At 40.8% G+C, this 15,343-nt stretch overlaps 1 protein-coding gene across 2 annotated transcripts in view; it reads left to right on the top strand.

Annotated features, from left to right (window-relative positions):
• dgkq (diacylglycerol kinase theta) overlaps positions 1 to 12,373 on the top strand; it is a 28,460-nt gene extending 16,087 nt beyond the window's left edge. The window contains exons 10-23 of one of the 2 annotated variants that reach the window (XM_085417634.1): positions 209 to 299; positions 459 to 513; positions 1,670 to 1,731; positions 3,288 to 3,438; positions 3,660 to 3,698; positions 5,169 to 5,284; positions 5,515 to 5,663; positions 6,767 to 6,915; positions 7,043 to 7,221; positions 8,108 to 8,208; positions 8,415 to 8,561; positions 8,641 to 8,752; positions 8,834 to 8,986; positions 11,227 to 12,373. In XM_085417634.1, coding sequence (XP_085273760.1) covers positions 209 to 299; positions 459 to 513; positions 1,670 to 1,731; positions 3,288 to 3,438; positions 3,660 to 3,698; positions 5,169 to 5,284; positions 5,515 to 5,663; positions 6,767 to 6,915; positions 7,043 to 7,221; positions 8,108 to 8,208; positions 8,415 to 8,561; positions 8,641 to 8,752; positions 8,834 to 8,986; positions 11,227 to 11,325 — 1,603 coding nt within the window. In that variant the 3' untranslated portion in view covers positions 11,326 to 12,373. Of the gene's footprint in view, positions 1 to 208; positions 300 to 458; positions 514 to 1,669; positions 1,732 to 3,287; positions 3,439 to 3,659; positions 3,699 to 5,168; positions 5,285 to 5,511; positions 5,664 to 6,766; positions 6,916 to 7,042; positions 7,222 to 8,107; positions 8,209 to 8,414; positions 8,562 to 8,640; positions 8,753 to 8,833; positions 8,987 to 11,226 lie in introns of both variants that reach the window. The other variant, XM_085417624.1, reaches the window with a different exon arrangement.
• Positions 12,374 to 15,343: the final 2,970 nt, after the last annotated feature.

The raw sequence follows: 15,343 nt of genomic DNA, 5'->3' as shown, positions 1-15,343 counted from the left end.
ACATGATCATCGTCCTGTATATAGTCCTTCAAACGAATGACTAATGAGACCATAAACGTGTACAGCCACAGTTGTTTGCAGCTAGAGGAGTCGCCCTCTGCAGGTCATTGGATTTAATGCATATTTAAGCCCATCAAACCTGGAAGCTACGTCCACCGTTACACATAGAGTCCCTGGTTTTTGTCAACTAACTGTTTTTGTGTTTCAGGTCAGGCGTTGCTTTCATTTCGGTTTCCGTCTCAGACAGCAGCACGACGTCCTCGGTCCTCGCCGAGGTTCTCAGTAAGCTGGACAGACAGGTAAAATTACAAGTGTTAGACGCGTCCAGGCTAATATTAATGCCTGAATGAACATGAGCAGGACATTTGAGCAGTTTATACTTCAATCGGCAATTTGAGCTGTTTATGTAAGTTCAGCCCTGAAACCACTGATGGTGTCGATGATATGTGCGGTTTCAGGAGGAAGATCTATCAAAATTCTCTCTGCTGGAGGTCTGCATGAGCAGCAAGCAAGGTGAGAACTACCCGCATGAGGAAAAACAAAATCACATTTTGGTGACTGTGAAGAAAAATAACCCAACCTGCAGCTGACCTGGAAAACGAGTATGAGCACTGCGGTAGAGCACATATTAATGCTGACACGATGATGATGCGGTGTTATTCATATGTCCCTATTACATCGTTTATCACTCAATCACGGGCCTCTTTTCTACAGCTCGACCAAGCAGGACCAACTACAGGAACCATATTGTTCTTGTACAGATTTAAATCTTATTTTATTATCACTATTAATAAAAACCATTCATAGATTTAAGTTTTAAAAAAAAAGCTTTGTCTAGAAAAACAATCACTGATTTCAAGCTTTTCATAGAGTTCAGCATTCTGATGTATGAGCCACACCTATACGTCTACAATCTTTTATTTAATACTTATTTCTGGCGAAACTTTACACCGGAGTACCAGTATGAAGGTCAGAAATTGCAAGGGTAAAATTTTAATTGCAGATAGTTTAGATTACAAATTTATTTATGGTGAGAAAAAAAATTTAAGTCACCGATTAATTTAATATAATATAATATAATATAATATAATATGAATCAGGTCTTACAATCTTACTTAAATCTTACTTTGTACAGCCATTAATAAACAATTATTGAAATAGTTTTTTAAATAGGCTACGCCCATATTTGTTGCATTTCTGACCACGCCCCCTATTTTGAGATTGCCTTTAAGCCACACCCAATACAGCTTTTGATTTTCTTTTGTTTTATGTTAAACTTACTTTTTGAGACGCTCAGCCAATATCAAATTTCAGCCATGTTCTCAGAGAACATGCACAATCACAATGAAATACATTAGGTCTCTAGAACACGTCAGAGTGGGGTTTTTTTGTAGATCCATTTTTGAAGTGGTTCGTGGTCAGCGTGGAGCTGCTTCTGGCCCATGAATATTTTCAGCTCAGTTTAGTGTTTTGAATACTTCACCCACACCTGAGCTGCACACAGTACAAGCCGCTGTCATTCTCTTCATTTTAAACATTACGCACCTTCTTCAGCGCTTCTAAAACCATAAACCTGGACCTTAGAGCAGAGCGTGGAGTCTTGCCATGCTCTGCAGAAGCTCTATGTGATACCGGAGAAGGTCATGACCTTTCTGTCTCTGTCATCCAGTGCAGAGACAGACGCTGACTCCTCAGGAAAAGCTTCGGGACAAACTGCGGGAGATCAGGAAGGTAAGAGGACAAACAAGATTTCATGAACTTTCATAAATGCCAACGCTGAGAATAAGTGATGCATTTAATTGTTGCCTTTTGCACATCCAAAGATTAGTGACTAGCCACGTGTCTGAGGTCAGATTATATGAATATATTCGATTATATTCACCAAGTTAGGGTAAGGTTTTGGTAGCGCCTGCGTGTCATTCTGTCTGTAAACACGATAGCACAAAATTTTTTGAATGAATTCTGATAAAACTCTGTAAGAGTGCAGAGTGGGCTGGTGTTGGCGGTCCATTAGAGCTTGGCTTACATCCACTGAGGTCTTTAACTTCATGATTAATTGGTGGAAAACTGACTTAGAAAACATGGTTCAACATATAGAAGGTCTCGTCCAACATAATTTGACCTCTGACCTCTCCTACAAGGTCAGTAGATTGATGTGAAGGTCACAGTGGTAACAGGAATATTTACAGCTTTCTAAAGCTACGTTTCCATTGTTGATTGTGTTTATGGTGGAGTGAGTACTGTCAACAAAAAGAGGATGAGCTGCATAGTTAAAAGTATTCTGCAGTATAATGTTGTATAAAAAGTTCTGTTTATTGTCCTGTTATTTACAAATCAGTATTTATTATCCGTTACCAGCTCCTACATAATGTTTGCTACGCTCACCACAAACCTCTTGAAGTATGTTTCATAAGAACAAAGAAAAGAAGTGTTTATGAGCGTTTACAGCTCAAACACAGCATGAGGAAGAAGTGCACCGCAGCCTGCTGATGCTTGATGTGTCGACAGATTTAGCCACACTGACCTCGGGGTTGTTGGTACACAGCATCGTTTCACTTCTCTTTTTTATTTTGATTATACGCTTTTAACACCCAGCTTTAGTCTGGAGTTTAATTTTAGTTACTGTAGTAACTCTGACAGAGACACGTGTCACTAAAATAAACATCACTTTTTTTCTTCTTCTTTTTTTTGCATTATTATTATTATTATTATTATTATTATTACTTTAGTTGCAGGTATATAAGTCTGCTAAGCTGGATATCCGAGCTGCAAATATAAACATTTTTACAGTATAAAAATAATGGTTTCTGCAGAGGGTGACACTCTTTGGTTTCTCTGTGGCAAAGCCGCCAGCATCAGTTAGCTGATTCTGCTTCTTTCGGCGTCTCCTGCTGTGCGTGGTTAGGATCTGCAGTCCTCGCAGGGATTTCAGTCTCCTCTCGCTGTCAGACGTTTCCATGTGTTAGACAAACGTGTTAACCACTCCACTGTGGAGCCACTCGTTATTCAGTTTGCAAAATTCATCTGCAGGTGTTTACATAATCTTTTATTTTGTCTGCATGTTTTCTGTTTTTGTGACCATCGAGAGGGAGAGGGAGGGGAAACGTAGAGATGACGGGCAGGTAAAGGTCGGGGACTCGTGGTCTGCATCCTAACCGCTTGCCTCGAATTCAGTGAGCTTTGTGGTCATTCCTGCGTAGTGCCTCAGTTAGATCGTAACCATAGTACAGAATAAAAAGATGGTGGACGCACCCTGACGTGGTGATGTGGCGTCGCGCTATGTGCAGGTGTCTCTGCGGCAGATGAATCAGACTCGGTTCTACATCGTGGAGAACAAGAACCGGGCGGTGCGGGTGGAGCTGCTGATTGGAGGGCTGCCCCCCCTGCTCACCACAGAAAAGTACACGCAGCTGATCGAGGAACACCTCGCCATCAAGAGTGAGTCGCTTTAAAAAACGCATGCTTTCCTTCTGTGGCGCCCTCTGGTGGGTGGATGTGAACCAAACGTGATTAAAGCGTGTGACGAAGTTAAAAAGTGAAGCTCTGTTGTGTTTTTATTCAAACCGAAGTTTTATGTTCAGGCTCATTTCCCCTTAACTGTTAATTTCAGGTTTAATTCTGCCGCTCTGACTCACCTGTCCTCCTCTTCCTCTCTGCAGGTCACCTGGTCACCATCAGCAATTTCTATCTCAATCAAGGTGAGTCGTCCGTCATGAAAGCAGCCTGCTGGGCAGGTTTGAGGACACATGTAGTCTTTCCTGGCCTCCTCCTGCTCAGATCACCTTCTGTAGTTTTCACACTGGTTCTGTCCCACGAGGACTTCTTGTGTCCTTATGGGTAAATAAATTTGAACACATCTTACTGAATTTATGTCAGAAGAAATCTGTGAACTGCAAGCTAACCATGGTGAGAGTGGGAAGCAGGACTCGAGCGTCGCCTGATGGACAGAGACGGATAAATACATGTTTCTAAAGAGGACGGGACTCTCTCTGAAATGCGCTGCTGTCCAGATCAGTTAAATGGTCTTCCTGACTCACTGACGCTCACTTATGAGGTGTGATCAGAAAGTTCTGGGGAGTTTTCCATAAAAATCTAAAATCTCTTTTTCAAGGTCATCTTCAGGTGCAGCTGAACTCCTGTGGTTTGTTGAAATGGTGACTCTTCAGCTGTATTTTTCTCTGTGCTCAAAGGTGCAGTGAGGTAAACCTGCTGAGCAGGTAGGGTGCGTTGAACACTGCGTTGAGTGGTGGCATCATTGGCGTCGTTTCCTTCGGTTTTCTCCGTCAGAAGTCTGTGTTCGCTGTGCAACCCTGGGGGACAAATATTTAAAGAAATGATGATAACGCTGACGGTCACACTGCTGGCCCGATGAACCTCAAAACCATGACTTTGTATTATTTAAGAGCAAATTCTTTCTGATCACACCTGGTTTCCTGTCTCAGTGATGAATGTTCATATTTAACACAGTCAGAGTTTCTAATGATGAGCTCAGTGCGTACAGATCCCACAGCTCAGCCTTAGTATGCTCTAAACACTTGGTTTCAGTTGGCTTTTTGTACCATTGGCTCTATATGATGTCACAAAGAGTTATATTCCTAATATGGTCATCTCAGACCTACATGCTCCACCCCCTTCTGTTTAAACCTATAAGGTATGGCTGTCTTAGAAGAAAGTTAGCAGCAGCTGATTTGAGATAAACTGAGGGTCTGAGACATCAAACTCAGATTTTTCCTCTGTGTGTGTGTGTGTGTGTGTGTGTGTGTGTGTGTGTGTGTTGTAACAACCCTTTTGGGTCATAGCACCACTAGGGGGGGGGGTTGCCCTACTGTTGTAGTAGTTGTGGGGGTCTCCTAGTGGGTGTGTGTTGTTAGCGGCAGCCATTCCATGCTGCTCATGTTCCATTGTCCGAGGAAACACCTTACTGTTGTAACGGCCTGGCGCCGACGACTACCGAACCCCGCACATGTATGTATGGACAGAGTAGAGCCGTGGAGACCTGGCTTGTATGGTCTTATGTTGCTGATAATGAATAAAGGTCTGTTGTTTAATTTAACTGACTGGCTTCGAGTTATCCGGCTAACCTCCACACCACATGCCCGCTGGACCTGCTAGCCGCTCCTTCCTTGCCAGACTGCTGTTACAGTGTGTGTGTGCGTGTGTGTGTCCAGGTGCGGTGGTGTTGCAGATCTCGTGTTTCGCTGAAGCGGAGAGGATCTACATGCTGACTAAAGATACTTCGATCAACAACAAGACGCTCACCTCGCTGGTCATTCCGGCGATCACGGTAACTGTTGTTCAAATACGCCTCATTAAACTCAGGCTCTGCGAACACACTCTTAGCACGAGGAGTTTTGGTGTCTTCTTACCGAACCGAGCAGATGTAATGAGGCTGCGGTGCTTAAAGAGCTCCAGGAAAATCTCTGGAAACAAGCACACTGAATAAAACCATTCAGCTTCCAGATGTCTCTTACCTCTGCCCAACATCTCACCAGCATCGGGTTTTCCTTTCAGCAGAACACGCTGGGAGCAGACGTGTGTCCTCTGCTGGTGTTTGTCAACCCGAAGAGTGGCGGTCTGAAGGGGAGAGAGCTCCTCTATGGTTTCCGGAAGCTCCTGAACCCTCACCAGGTCTTCGACATCATGAACGGAAGCCCGCTGGCCGGGTGAGGACAACAGCACACCACCTCGGTGAAAGCAGAGGATTTTCCGACGCCGTCACTACTTATTTTATAGAAAAAAACTACAGATCATCACTGTAGACACAGCAGTGGGTTTGCAGTTAGCAGATCTCTTCTGATTTCTGGTGAACTTTTCGCCTCACTGGAACCATAACCAGCAATAAATTTACTTAGAGACGAATTATTGTTATGTACCCCTTCATAACACCTGTACAGGGGGACGTTCTATAACTCACCTTACAGTTTAATTATTAGGGGCGTGGCCTCTGTGACTGGAATAAATGTGCTGTTGGAGCCTTCTGGAGCTTTTTTAATGCAGTTATCTGACCAACCTGCTGTGAGGTTAACTATTTCTAGGATTTTATTTGGATGTTTTTTTTGTTTATCTGTGTCGTGTCTAATTCAGCTAGCTATCATTAGCTGATAACTTAGCTCCACTTCTGGGAGCCAAATATTGAGATAATATTAAGGGTTCAAAATGGTGGAAACCAGTGGGTTTCACATGTAGTGTGTGACACTTACTGGCAAACCTGGCAACATTTCCATCAGTATGCTGCAGACCGGATTTATCACCATCAAAGTTAAAAGGTGATACAAAATGACGTTTGCCTGTTTATTTATGATGTTATTGTTATAGTTTGTTAGTAATTGTTTAGGTTTTAACCTAATTTTTAAAATTTGAAACAGAAGAAAACTGAAGTGGTTGTGCTTTCTAGAAAGAGTTGCAAACAACCTCAACGCCATGCAGAACAACTGAAAATAAATATAAGACTGCAGGGGGATGCGACAGAGTACAAAGAGATGAGAAATTACCACAAAAAAGACACAAAACAGCTAACGAGAGCCACAAAAACCATTGCCAAGTAACATAAAAGCATCTCACGGAGCCACAAAAAGCTGAAAAAAAAAGCATTGCAGATTCAACCCAGCAGCAAACAGTGAGGCTGCTTCCAGTCTGGGCAGGTAGTCTGTGGAGGGGTACCAATCTCCTAAAGACATTTGTGAAGTTTCAGTCGGTGTCAGAAATGTTCACCTCGTTTTAAATTGTGGTCATCGCAGTAAAACTGTCTCTACTGTTCGCTCTGCAGCCTGCACACGTTCAGGGAGGTTCCCCGGTTTCGGGTGCTGGTCTGCGGGGGCGATGGGACGGTGGGCTGGGTGCTTGGAGTGCTGGAGGCTGTAAGGCACAAACTGACCTGTCGCGAACCGCCCATCGGCATTGTACCACTAGGAACAGGTGAGACCAAACGCTGCTCCTTTTATTTGTTTTCTAATGCAGAGACGAGTTCCTGTTGAGTCGATTTGGGCACTTGGCAGTTTTTAACTTGCTGGTAAACAGTTGAGTTTGATTTGTGTCCTGTCAGGTAACGACTTGGCTCGTATCCTGCGGTGGGGTCCAGGTTACAGTGGTGAGGACCCTTACCACATCCTAGTGTCGGTTTATGAGGCTGATGAGATTCTGATGGACCGCTGGACCATCCTGCTGGACGCCCAGGATGTCTCAGAGGATGGCAAAGAGAACGACTTCTTGGAGCCACCCAAGGTCCGATCCAAAAGCATTATCATTATTAGATTAAGAGATAAAACATAATTTCCAAAAACCTGAAACATGTTCGTGGTCTAGACTTTACAACCAGGCAAAAGTCCATGAACTAACAATGGTCATGGTTAGTTCAGATGCATCTGTAACAGCTGGAACAAGAAGTTCCACTGACTGCTTCCCGAAAGCCAATCAGCTGAAAACATCCTGCAGTCTGGTCATTCTCCTGATGCCAGAAGTGAAGTACAAGCTTGTTGTTGCCATTTGATTCAGTTTCAGCTGCTCACAACTTTCCTTTCATACAGAACAGAAAGGATCTGGACTTCCTGGGAGTTTTGTTCATGTTAATTTGTTCCAGCTATCAGCTGAACTTTGGAGGGAGGTGGTTTTTCTCCTGGTGTGTAGAGGGGCTATGATGTCATCCAAAAACACTCCACTGATGTTTTTGCACAGCTGATGCCAGAGCGAGTTAGGAAAAACCCATAAACCCAAACAAACTGTTTGTTAATTTTAAGGATATCTATGAACTCCACAAGCTACGGTAGTTTCCGCTGCCAAGGTGGAGCCCAATGGTGGTCGATGATTGTTTGACAACAAGATTATGCACAAATTTCACAGAACCCGAAGGGAGGTGGACAGGACACCTCCCTTCAAAGTAAAAATGTAACAAGCCGTTAAATTTTGGGATCACTTTAGAGAAAAAGTGAAATAAATCATATTAGCCTCGGTGGAGATCTCGGTTCTCTGGGTATCCCTGTAGTTCTTTTTGTTTTCACAAGTTAGGGTTGGTTTAACTTCGCTCAGGTTGTGGATGTTTCCGTTTTTTATACAGATGCTGTGGTGGAAAAAATGGATAAAAGTATCATGGAAGTATCTGTCTTTCCCTCAGATTGTCCAGATGAACAACTACTTTGGTCTCGGTATCGACGCGGAGCTCAGCCTCGACTTCCACCTGGCTCGAGAGGACGAACCCGACAAATTCACCAGCAGGTGAAAATTTATGAGAGAGCCAGAATTTTGTGGTCGATTGTAATTTCCCATTAAAGTTGACGCTTTATGAATAAGAGTTACGATTGTTTTCTAGTTGACATCTAGTGGTCATCAGTGGTATTGCACTTTACAGAAAGTACTGGTGCGTGTTTCTGACAGTGAAGACCACGTTTCCAATCAGCCCTTTTGCTTCCTGTCTTCCACAGGTTTCATAACAAAGGTGTGTATGTGAAGGTAGGCCTGCAGAAGATCAGTCACACCAGGAGTCTCCACAAAGAGCTGCAGCTTCACGTGGATGGGCAGGAAGTCCCATTACCCAACATAGAGGGGCTAATCTTCCTCAATATACCAAGGTAACACACACACACAGACACACACACAGACACACACACAGACACAGTCTTGACCTCACGTTCATCTTCTTGTGTGTAGTTGGGGTTCAGGTGCTGATCTCTGGGGGTCAGAGGTCGACAGTCGCTATGAGAAACCCAGCATCGATGACGGCCTATTGGAGGTGGTTGGGGTCACAGGGGTCGTCCACATGGTGAGACAATTTAGAGTGAAGAAGTACAGACTGGTTTTATCCAGAGGGTTTACCACACTGTGTGTGTGTGTGTGTGCGCAGGGCCAGGTGCAGAGTGGTTTCCGTTCTGGGATTCGCATTGCTCAAGGGAACTACATCAGGCTGACATTGAGGAAACCGATACCAGTCCAGGTGGATGGAGAACCGTGGATCCAGCCGCCGGGACACATCATCATCTCTGCTGCTGGACCAAAGGTACACTCCGTTTGTCCCTGCACGGCTTCCGTAGTGTTGGTTTTTTTACTTTAGTGAGTGTTTTTTTCCATTTTTATAGAAAATAACATTTGAACATAAGACAACAGAAGAAGGACCGACCAAACAAAAAAACAGAAGGGGGATTAGGCCATCTAGGTAGAAGTTTGACATACACAAGGTTACAAGTTGAAAATTATGTACAACTCAGATACATATTATTACCAGAGGTAATACAAAGGAATACCACAAGGCTCTAGAGTAATTTCTCAGTAAGAAAACATTTACATTTCTTCCAGTATTTTTCACATTTTTCTGAGGACAGTCTCAAGGAGGTTAGTCGCTCCATAACGTGAATTTCGTGTGTTATTTCTGTCCAGTCCGAAACAGTTGGAGGTTCCCCATTCAACCACTTGCGTATTATAGCTTTTTTTGCTGGCTGCCTGTAATATCTGTAGCAGGTATCTGTCCTGTTTCTTCAGTCCAATTGTTATGTTGCCTAAGTAAATGACACTGAAGCTCCCCTCCACCTGTAACCCAGTTATCTGCTTGGTTCTTTCAACCACTTCTGTCCAGTAGGGGGAGATTTTAGGACATTCCCAAAAAATATGGAAGTGGCCTACTGAAGTATATCCACATTACCTCCAACATTTACTATGTTCAGCATTTTTACTTCGGAGTTCTTTAATCTTAGGGGTGATTTAAAAAAAAAAAGAGAAGCTCTGAGTATTTTTCAAAGCCATGAATCGGAGCTTGAAGTAGTGGCTATGGTTTCACATATATTAGACCAATCTTCTTCAGATAGGTTTATTCTGCCTCTTTCTCCCATCTGAGTTTAATGTAAGTGGTAGAGTTTCCTTTCTATCTGTAGTATTGAGTAGGTCATAGAGATTTGTTTTTTTGTCAGTTTCCCTTTACATGCATCTATAAAAATTTGAACTAAAGGCTTTCTCTCCTTGGACACAATAGCTGTATTAAAGTGATGTCTTAATTGGAGATATCTAAAGAAGTCACCCCTCTCCAGGTTGTTACTGTCTGACATTGTTGAAAGGTATTTAAATCTTTTTCAGATGATATTTTCCAATATGCAGTAATGCCAAAGTTGCACCAATATTTAAACCTACTATCAATTTTGCAGGGGTGAATTCTGTGTCATATGCTGGCCAGTGTAGTATTCTTGCATCACTTTCAAACATTTTGTCTCTAAGTAACCTGAGCCAGATCCTCAGTGGTACTTTTATGCAGTTTGATACTTTGCAATAATGGTTTATCCCCGAGAATAGCCGGGAGAGGAACATTCCGTAGTGTTTGAATGTTTTTGCTTTGATGTCTCTTTACTGAAAGAAAACAAAGTTTTCTCGTTGTACTACGTATTTTAGTTTATTCAGGATGTTTGAGGCATGCACTCTTTGGTCTTTCGTAGTTAATTCAAAATAAAAAGCAGCTGGTTCTTTGACTTTTGTTTCTAAATTCACAAACTGAAATTGAAAACCGTGACTTCTGGAGTCATCCTGTTCCTCAGTGTTTACAATCACACCAGGGAAATCGTAGCCAGAGACTGTGGCACAACCAAAATTATTGTGACCGCGTGCAAAGAACTCACGATCTCGTCGCCTTTGAAATGGTTGCTTCAAAGACGGGGATCAGGTCTGCAGCTAGTCGCAGTCAGTTTCAATCTTGAAATCATCAAGATGGCAATGAAACAGCAATTAGACAGAGTTATCTCTTATCTGCTTTCAGTCTGTGATTGGATGGGGTGAAGTTGGCAATTACATGCAATCTTTTTGTGAAAATACAGCGATTATTGTGATAATCGGCAAAAACTGCAAATTAAACTGCAGAAATTAACTTAAACTATTAAGTCCAGACAGATCCTCATGGATGCTAATGATTAATTCATGTGGTCTCCTACAGTTTGCATAGAAGTTACTACTCTCCCGATGGTACTTAAACTATTAAAAGTGTGATGCGAATGGGAAATGGGGAATGTCTTCAACGTAAAAGTAGAACCTTTTGTAACATGTTAAGTTCTATGGTAAAGAGCAACTTTACTTTGGAGATGATCTTTACAGTTGTATTTCCTGTAGTTTATCTTTACATGTAGCTTGTTATATATTATGTATACACCTGTAGATGATCTGTGTTTTAGTTTGGAGCCGCTCCTTGAATATGTTTGTGTGAGGAAAAAAACTTTGTTTGGGGGTTTTTAGGGTTACACTTCTGTTGTCTTCTGCTGTTTGTAGGTTCGGATGCTGAGGAAGTCCAAGCAGAAGCAGAAGAAGTCATCAGCTAACATGAGGGACGGACACTCGGATAGTCCTTCTTCCAGAGATGGACACTGACCCGATCACCCGATAATGGCCATCCTGCCTGTTATCTGCCTCCTGCTACTGCACATGGGTAACCGTTTTGGTGCCAGCAGCCAGCTGTGAATTCACTCATGTAGTTTTGCAGCGACACTAACGGGCCGCAGACGGACCACAGACTCGTGGACGTTTACCGTCTTGCAAAGTGGGAGAAAGTCATGGATCACTTGGGATTGCATTTCATGCCTACTGTCCAGGCGCCGACCATTTACAGAAATCACAGTAACCGTGGTTAATAATTCCACTCCTAACTTTTTTACTTAACAGTAAATAACTCACAGCAAGATGTCTGCATAGACTGCAAAATAAATTGTGTTGAATTTTGACCATTTCTCAGTATGAATAAGCTCTGCGCTGGAAAAAAAAATCTAAACAAGTATTTAAAGTGTCTGTCCGGACGTGACTGTATATGTGCAGTAAGTAGCAGTACTCAGTGTCAGCTGATATATTATATAATAACTTTAGTCGTGAAAAATAATGTGCAGCTATAGAATAATTATGACCTCAGTGTTGTTCTGTTTGTCATCAGAAAATATGAAGAAAGCGGATGCTGAAGACAGCGACGGGCAGTTTTTTAAAAAAAAAGCTGTTACTACATAATGTTTCTCGAAAGCAGTAATTTCCTGGGAGGCCCCACTACCCTTCTTCTTCTTCTTCTTCTTCTTGATTTCTTGTGTGAAATCCTTTAGTAATATTTACACACAGTGTAGAAATTTTACACTATTGAGCGTAATTAAAGTCAGATCAGGGTGAGCTATGCTAAGCAGGGTTAGCTGGAAAGAAGAACTGTTTATTTTTGACGCTCACACAGATTAGTCTTGCAGTAAAGCTTGTCTTACATAGAAATGTGTTTACTGGAAAATATAAAACAAGAGAAACTCCAAGATAATTTGGAATAATTTTAAAAAATACCAAAGGCCACCTAATAATTTAGTTTCAATCAGCAGAAGAATATATATATATATATATATATATATATATATATATATATATATATATATATATATATATATATATATATATATATATATATATATATATGTACAGTATAACATACAAGTGCAGATTTCTTATAAGAACTACAGAACATCCAGTTAGGATAGCATTAAAGAGACAAACATTTTTCTGACAGGAGCCTGTTTTGATATTTTTGATGTTTTAATTTTTTACGTTTTTTAATTTTTATTTTACAGAAGTGTGTGATGGCACTTGTTCAAGCCCTCAGGTTATTTGAGATACTGAGAAACAACCCAAACAGTGGCCATTTAAATCAATTTAATTTTGAAAATTGTGTACCAGATACGAAAATTAGCCTAATAACACTCCTGTAGCAGTTAGTAACTGTACCAGCTTGTTAGCTAGTTTTTTTTAGTCAGTTGTGTGCATTAAGGCACATTGAAAGTATGTTTACTAAACAGGATTTTTGCTTTTGTTCATTAAGTTAATTTGCAGCTAAACAAAACACAAACATCTTGAAGATGCAAACTAAGTGAATGGTTACTTAGCTAGCACTAATCTTTACTTTTGGCTAGTGTAAAAGCGTGACTAATATTTTGTAACCTGAAAATGATTCATTTGAGTCCGTTTTTAAAATGCAGAGGTCAAAACCACTCAATAAAAGTTATTTTAAATTTTTAGACATTAGAAAATTAACTCACTGTGTGCCATTTTAGTTACAGTTGCCAGCAATTATCTAGAAGACCTGTTACATTAAAAGAGCTTACTTCTAAGCTAGTTTTCTCAATAGTAAAATTATTAGCTTAGCAGGCTAGTTAGCTACTTTAATATAAAGTAAGCTATTCAAAGATTGAATTTGTTCATTGTCCATATCAGGAACTAAAAACTGAAATAAAACTCTGTTTTCATTTCCTGAAAATTGAAAAAAATGTAGCTAGGTAATGTAAGCTTAAAATATTAGCTAGGGTAACTAGCTATAACAGAACTTTGCTATGTGTAATAGTAATATTAGGCTACTTATTTTATAAGTCAAATTGAGGGTTTCAGTTAAACTAACCTAGATACTATAGTGTTAAGCAAGCTTATAAAGATAGCATATACAAATGAAATAACAAATTCAATTCGTCTGAATGTTACCGAAATAGAAAAGGTAAAAAGGTCAGTGGTAAATGTAACCAATGAGGTCAGGTATAAAGTAATTCAAATATTGTGTAAGAGGTGTGTTGACCTTGCACAACAATCTAATAAATCGAAATATTTCATTTTCAGTACCACTTTGTAGATGATGCTTTCGTCCGATCTAAATTCTGTATTGCTGAATTTATCCAAAAATCCCAACTTAATCTAAACCAGACCTAAAACAACAGAGCCAGCAGAGTCCAACCTTAACTTTTATCTCCCCCTTTTTGCTGAGTCCTGCTCTTTAACCATAAAGGAAGGACTCAAAGTTGAGCTCCATTTGGCATTTTAAAGACTCTGAGAGAAGGGACTTAATGAAAGGGGCACTTTATTCATATTCCCAGAGTATGAAGTAGCTCAAAACTTTGAAATAGACTAAAGATCCTATGCTGAAGGTTCCAGCTCTTGATGTAGCCTCAAAAACATTCAATAACTGTACTTTGGCTGTAACTTGTACACTTAAAATCAACGTGTGCTTAATAGATTTATTTTCATGTTATTTGGTGCTAGAAGATAAAATATGTATAGTTGTTCTGTGCTTGGTTTGAGATTCGAGGATGTTGTTTTTATTTTCTAAACCTTAAAATGAAGTTTATGAAATCTGACTAATGAAGGTGAAATACCTCTCGATGGCTTCATTCAACCCTTTTCTGCAGTCGCTCTTTTGGCCAGTTTCCACCATTCTACTGTTTTACATGTTACCCGTTTTTTCGTTTTTCTGTCTCATGCAAAGTTTCTGCATTTCAGTGTTGTTAGATATTCATGTTAAATATCTCCAAAACTGAAATACTGAATTTCTATTCAAGTCAGTTTTATTTGTATAGCACCAAATCACAACAGCCACTGCCTCAGCTAAACATATGTAAAAGTGATTGGAAAAATTAGCATTTGTATGCCTGAATTTTTTTTTCTTTATCAGTTAACCCGTGCATGGCTACAAAGTACAGCCTGAAAGCTCTATTAGCTGCCCCTTGGTAGGCCTCCTTAAAGTGGCCAATCAAGAGGAAGTGGCTTTTTAGCTCCTCTGGAGTCTCAGAATAAAAGTATAGAGTTTGGAAATAAGCAGAATAGGTCTCCTCTGATAACATCACATGTGGTTAGTATATAAAGATAAATTAGTTGTTGTAAATGTTGAAAACCTACCAAATTATGATTTATAACTCTTTAAATTTCACATTTCCTGGTTTCCCAGACTCGTCGTCCACAAGTGAACCAGACATCAGCTTGTAATAAAAAGAAAATGAAGGGTGGGAAGACACTTTCATACACAGCAACATTTAATTTTGGTTCACCTATTCTAGAGAAACAAACTGCAGAACCTGGTGGACACACCAGGAGGCGCTGCAGAAAAAGGATTAATAATGAACAACAGCGAGGGTTTCTGGCTTTAAACAGAGGTGCAAGTCGACCTCTGATTGAAGTGCGTTCAGGCAGGTTGTGTTTTCCTACACTTGATGCTGTGTGTCTACTGGCAGTAGGATGTAGCTGTGTAACTGTACACTTATGAAGTACTGTCAGAGTGTTTGTTACATGAAGTACTGTAGCTTTGTTCCATGTAGAGCTGCGTTTTTGTGCTTTTACAGCAGCGTTTGAGCTCGTCTTCACTGATGACGATGAGTAAAACTGCTGCAGTCACACCTTTGAAACACTGCATACACCCACCAGTCTTAATGTGTTACCACGTTCTTCTGGTCAGTGAGTCCTCTGTGTTAACTTTTCGTTAAAGGTGGTTGATTCTGTTTTAGTGTCTCCACAGTGGGCAGGAAGTGTAACTTCTCTGCAAAAGAACTACACCAGAATTCATCCTTAAAATGGATTCACAGTTTGAAAGAGATCAAAACCAGAAGACTTGTTTTCA

This window comes from Rhamphochromis longiceps, linkage group LG2, assembly GCF_057381845.1.
Source record: "Rhamphochromis longiceps isolate RC_006_pf linkage group LG2, R_longiceps_female_GT1.1, whole genome shotgun sequence".
NCBI classification, from domain to species: Eukaryota; Metazoa; Chordata; class Actinopteri; order Cichliformes; family Cichlidae; genus Rhamphochromis; species Rhamphochromis longiceps.
This window is presented reverse-complemented; position numbering and strand designations above follow the sequence as displayed.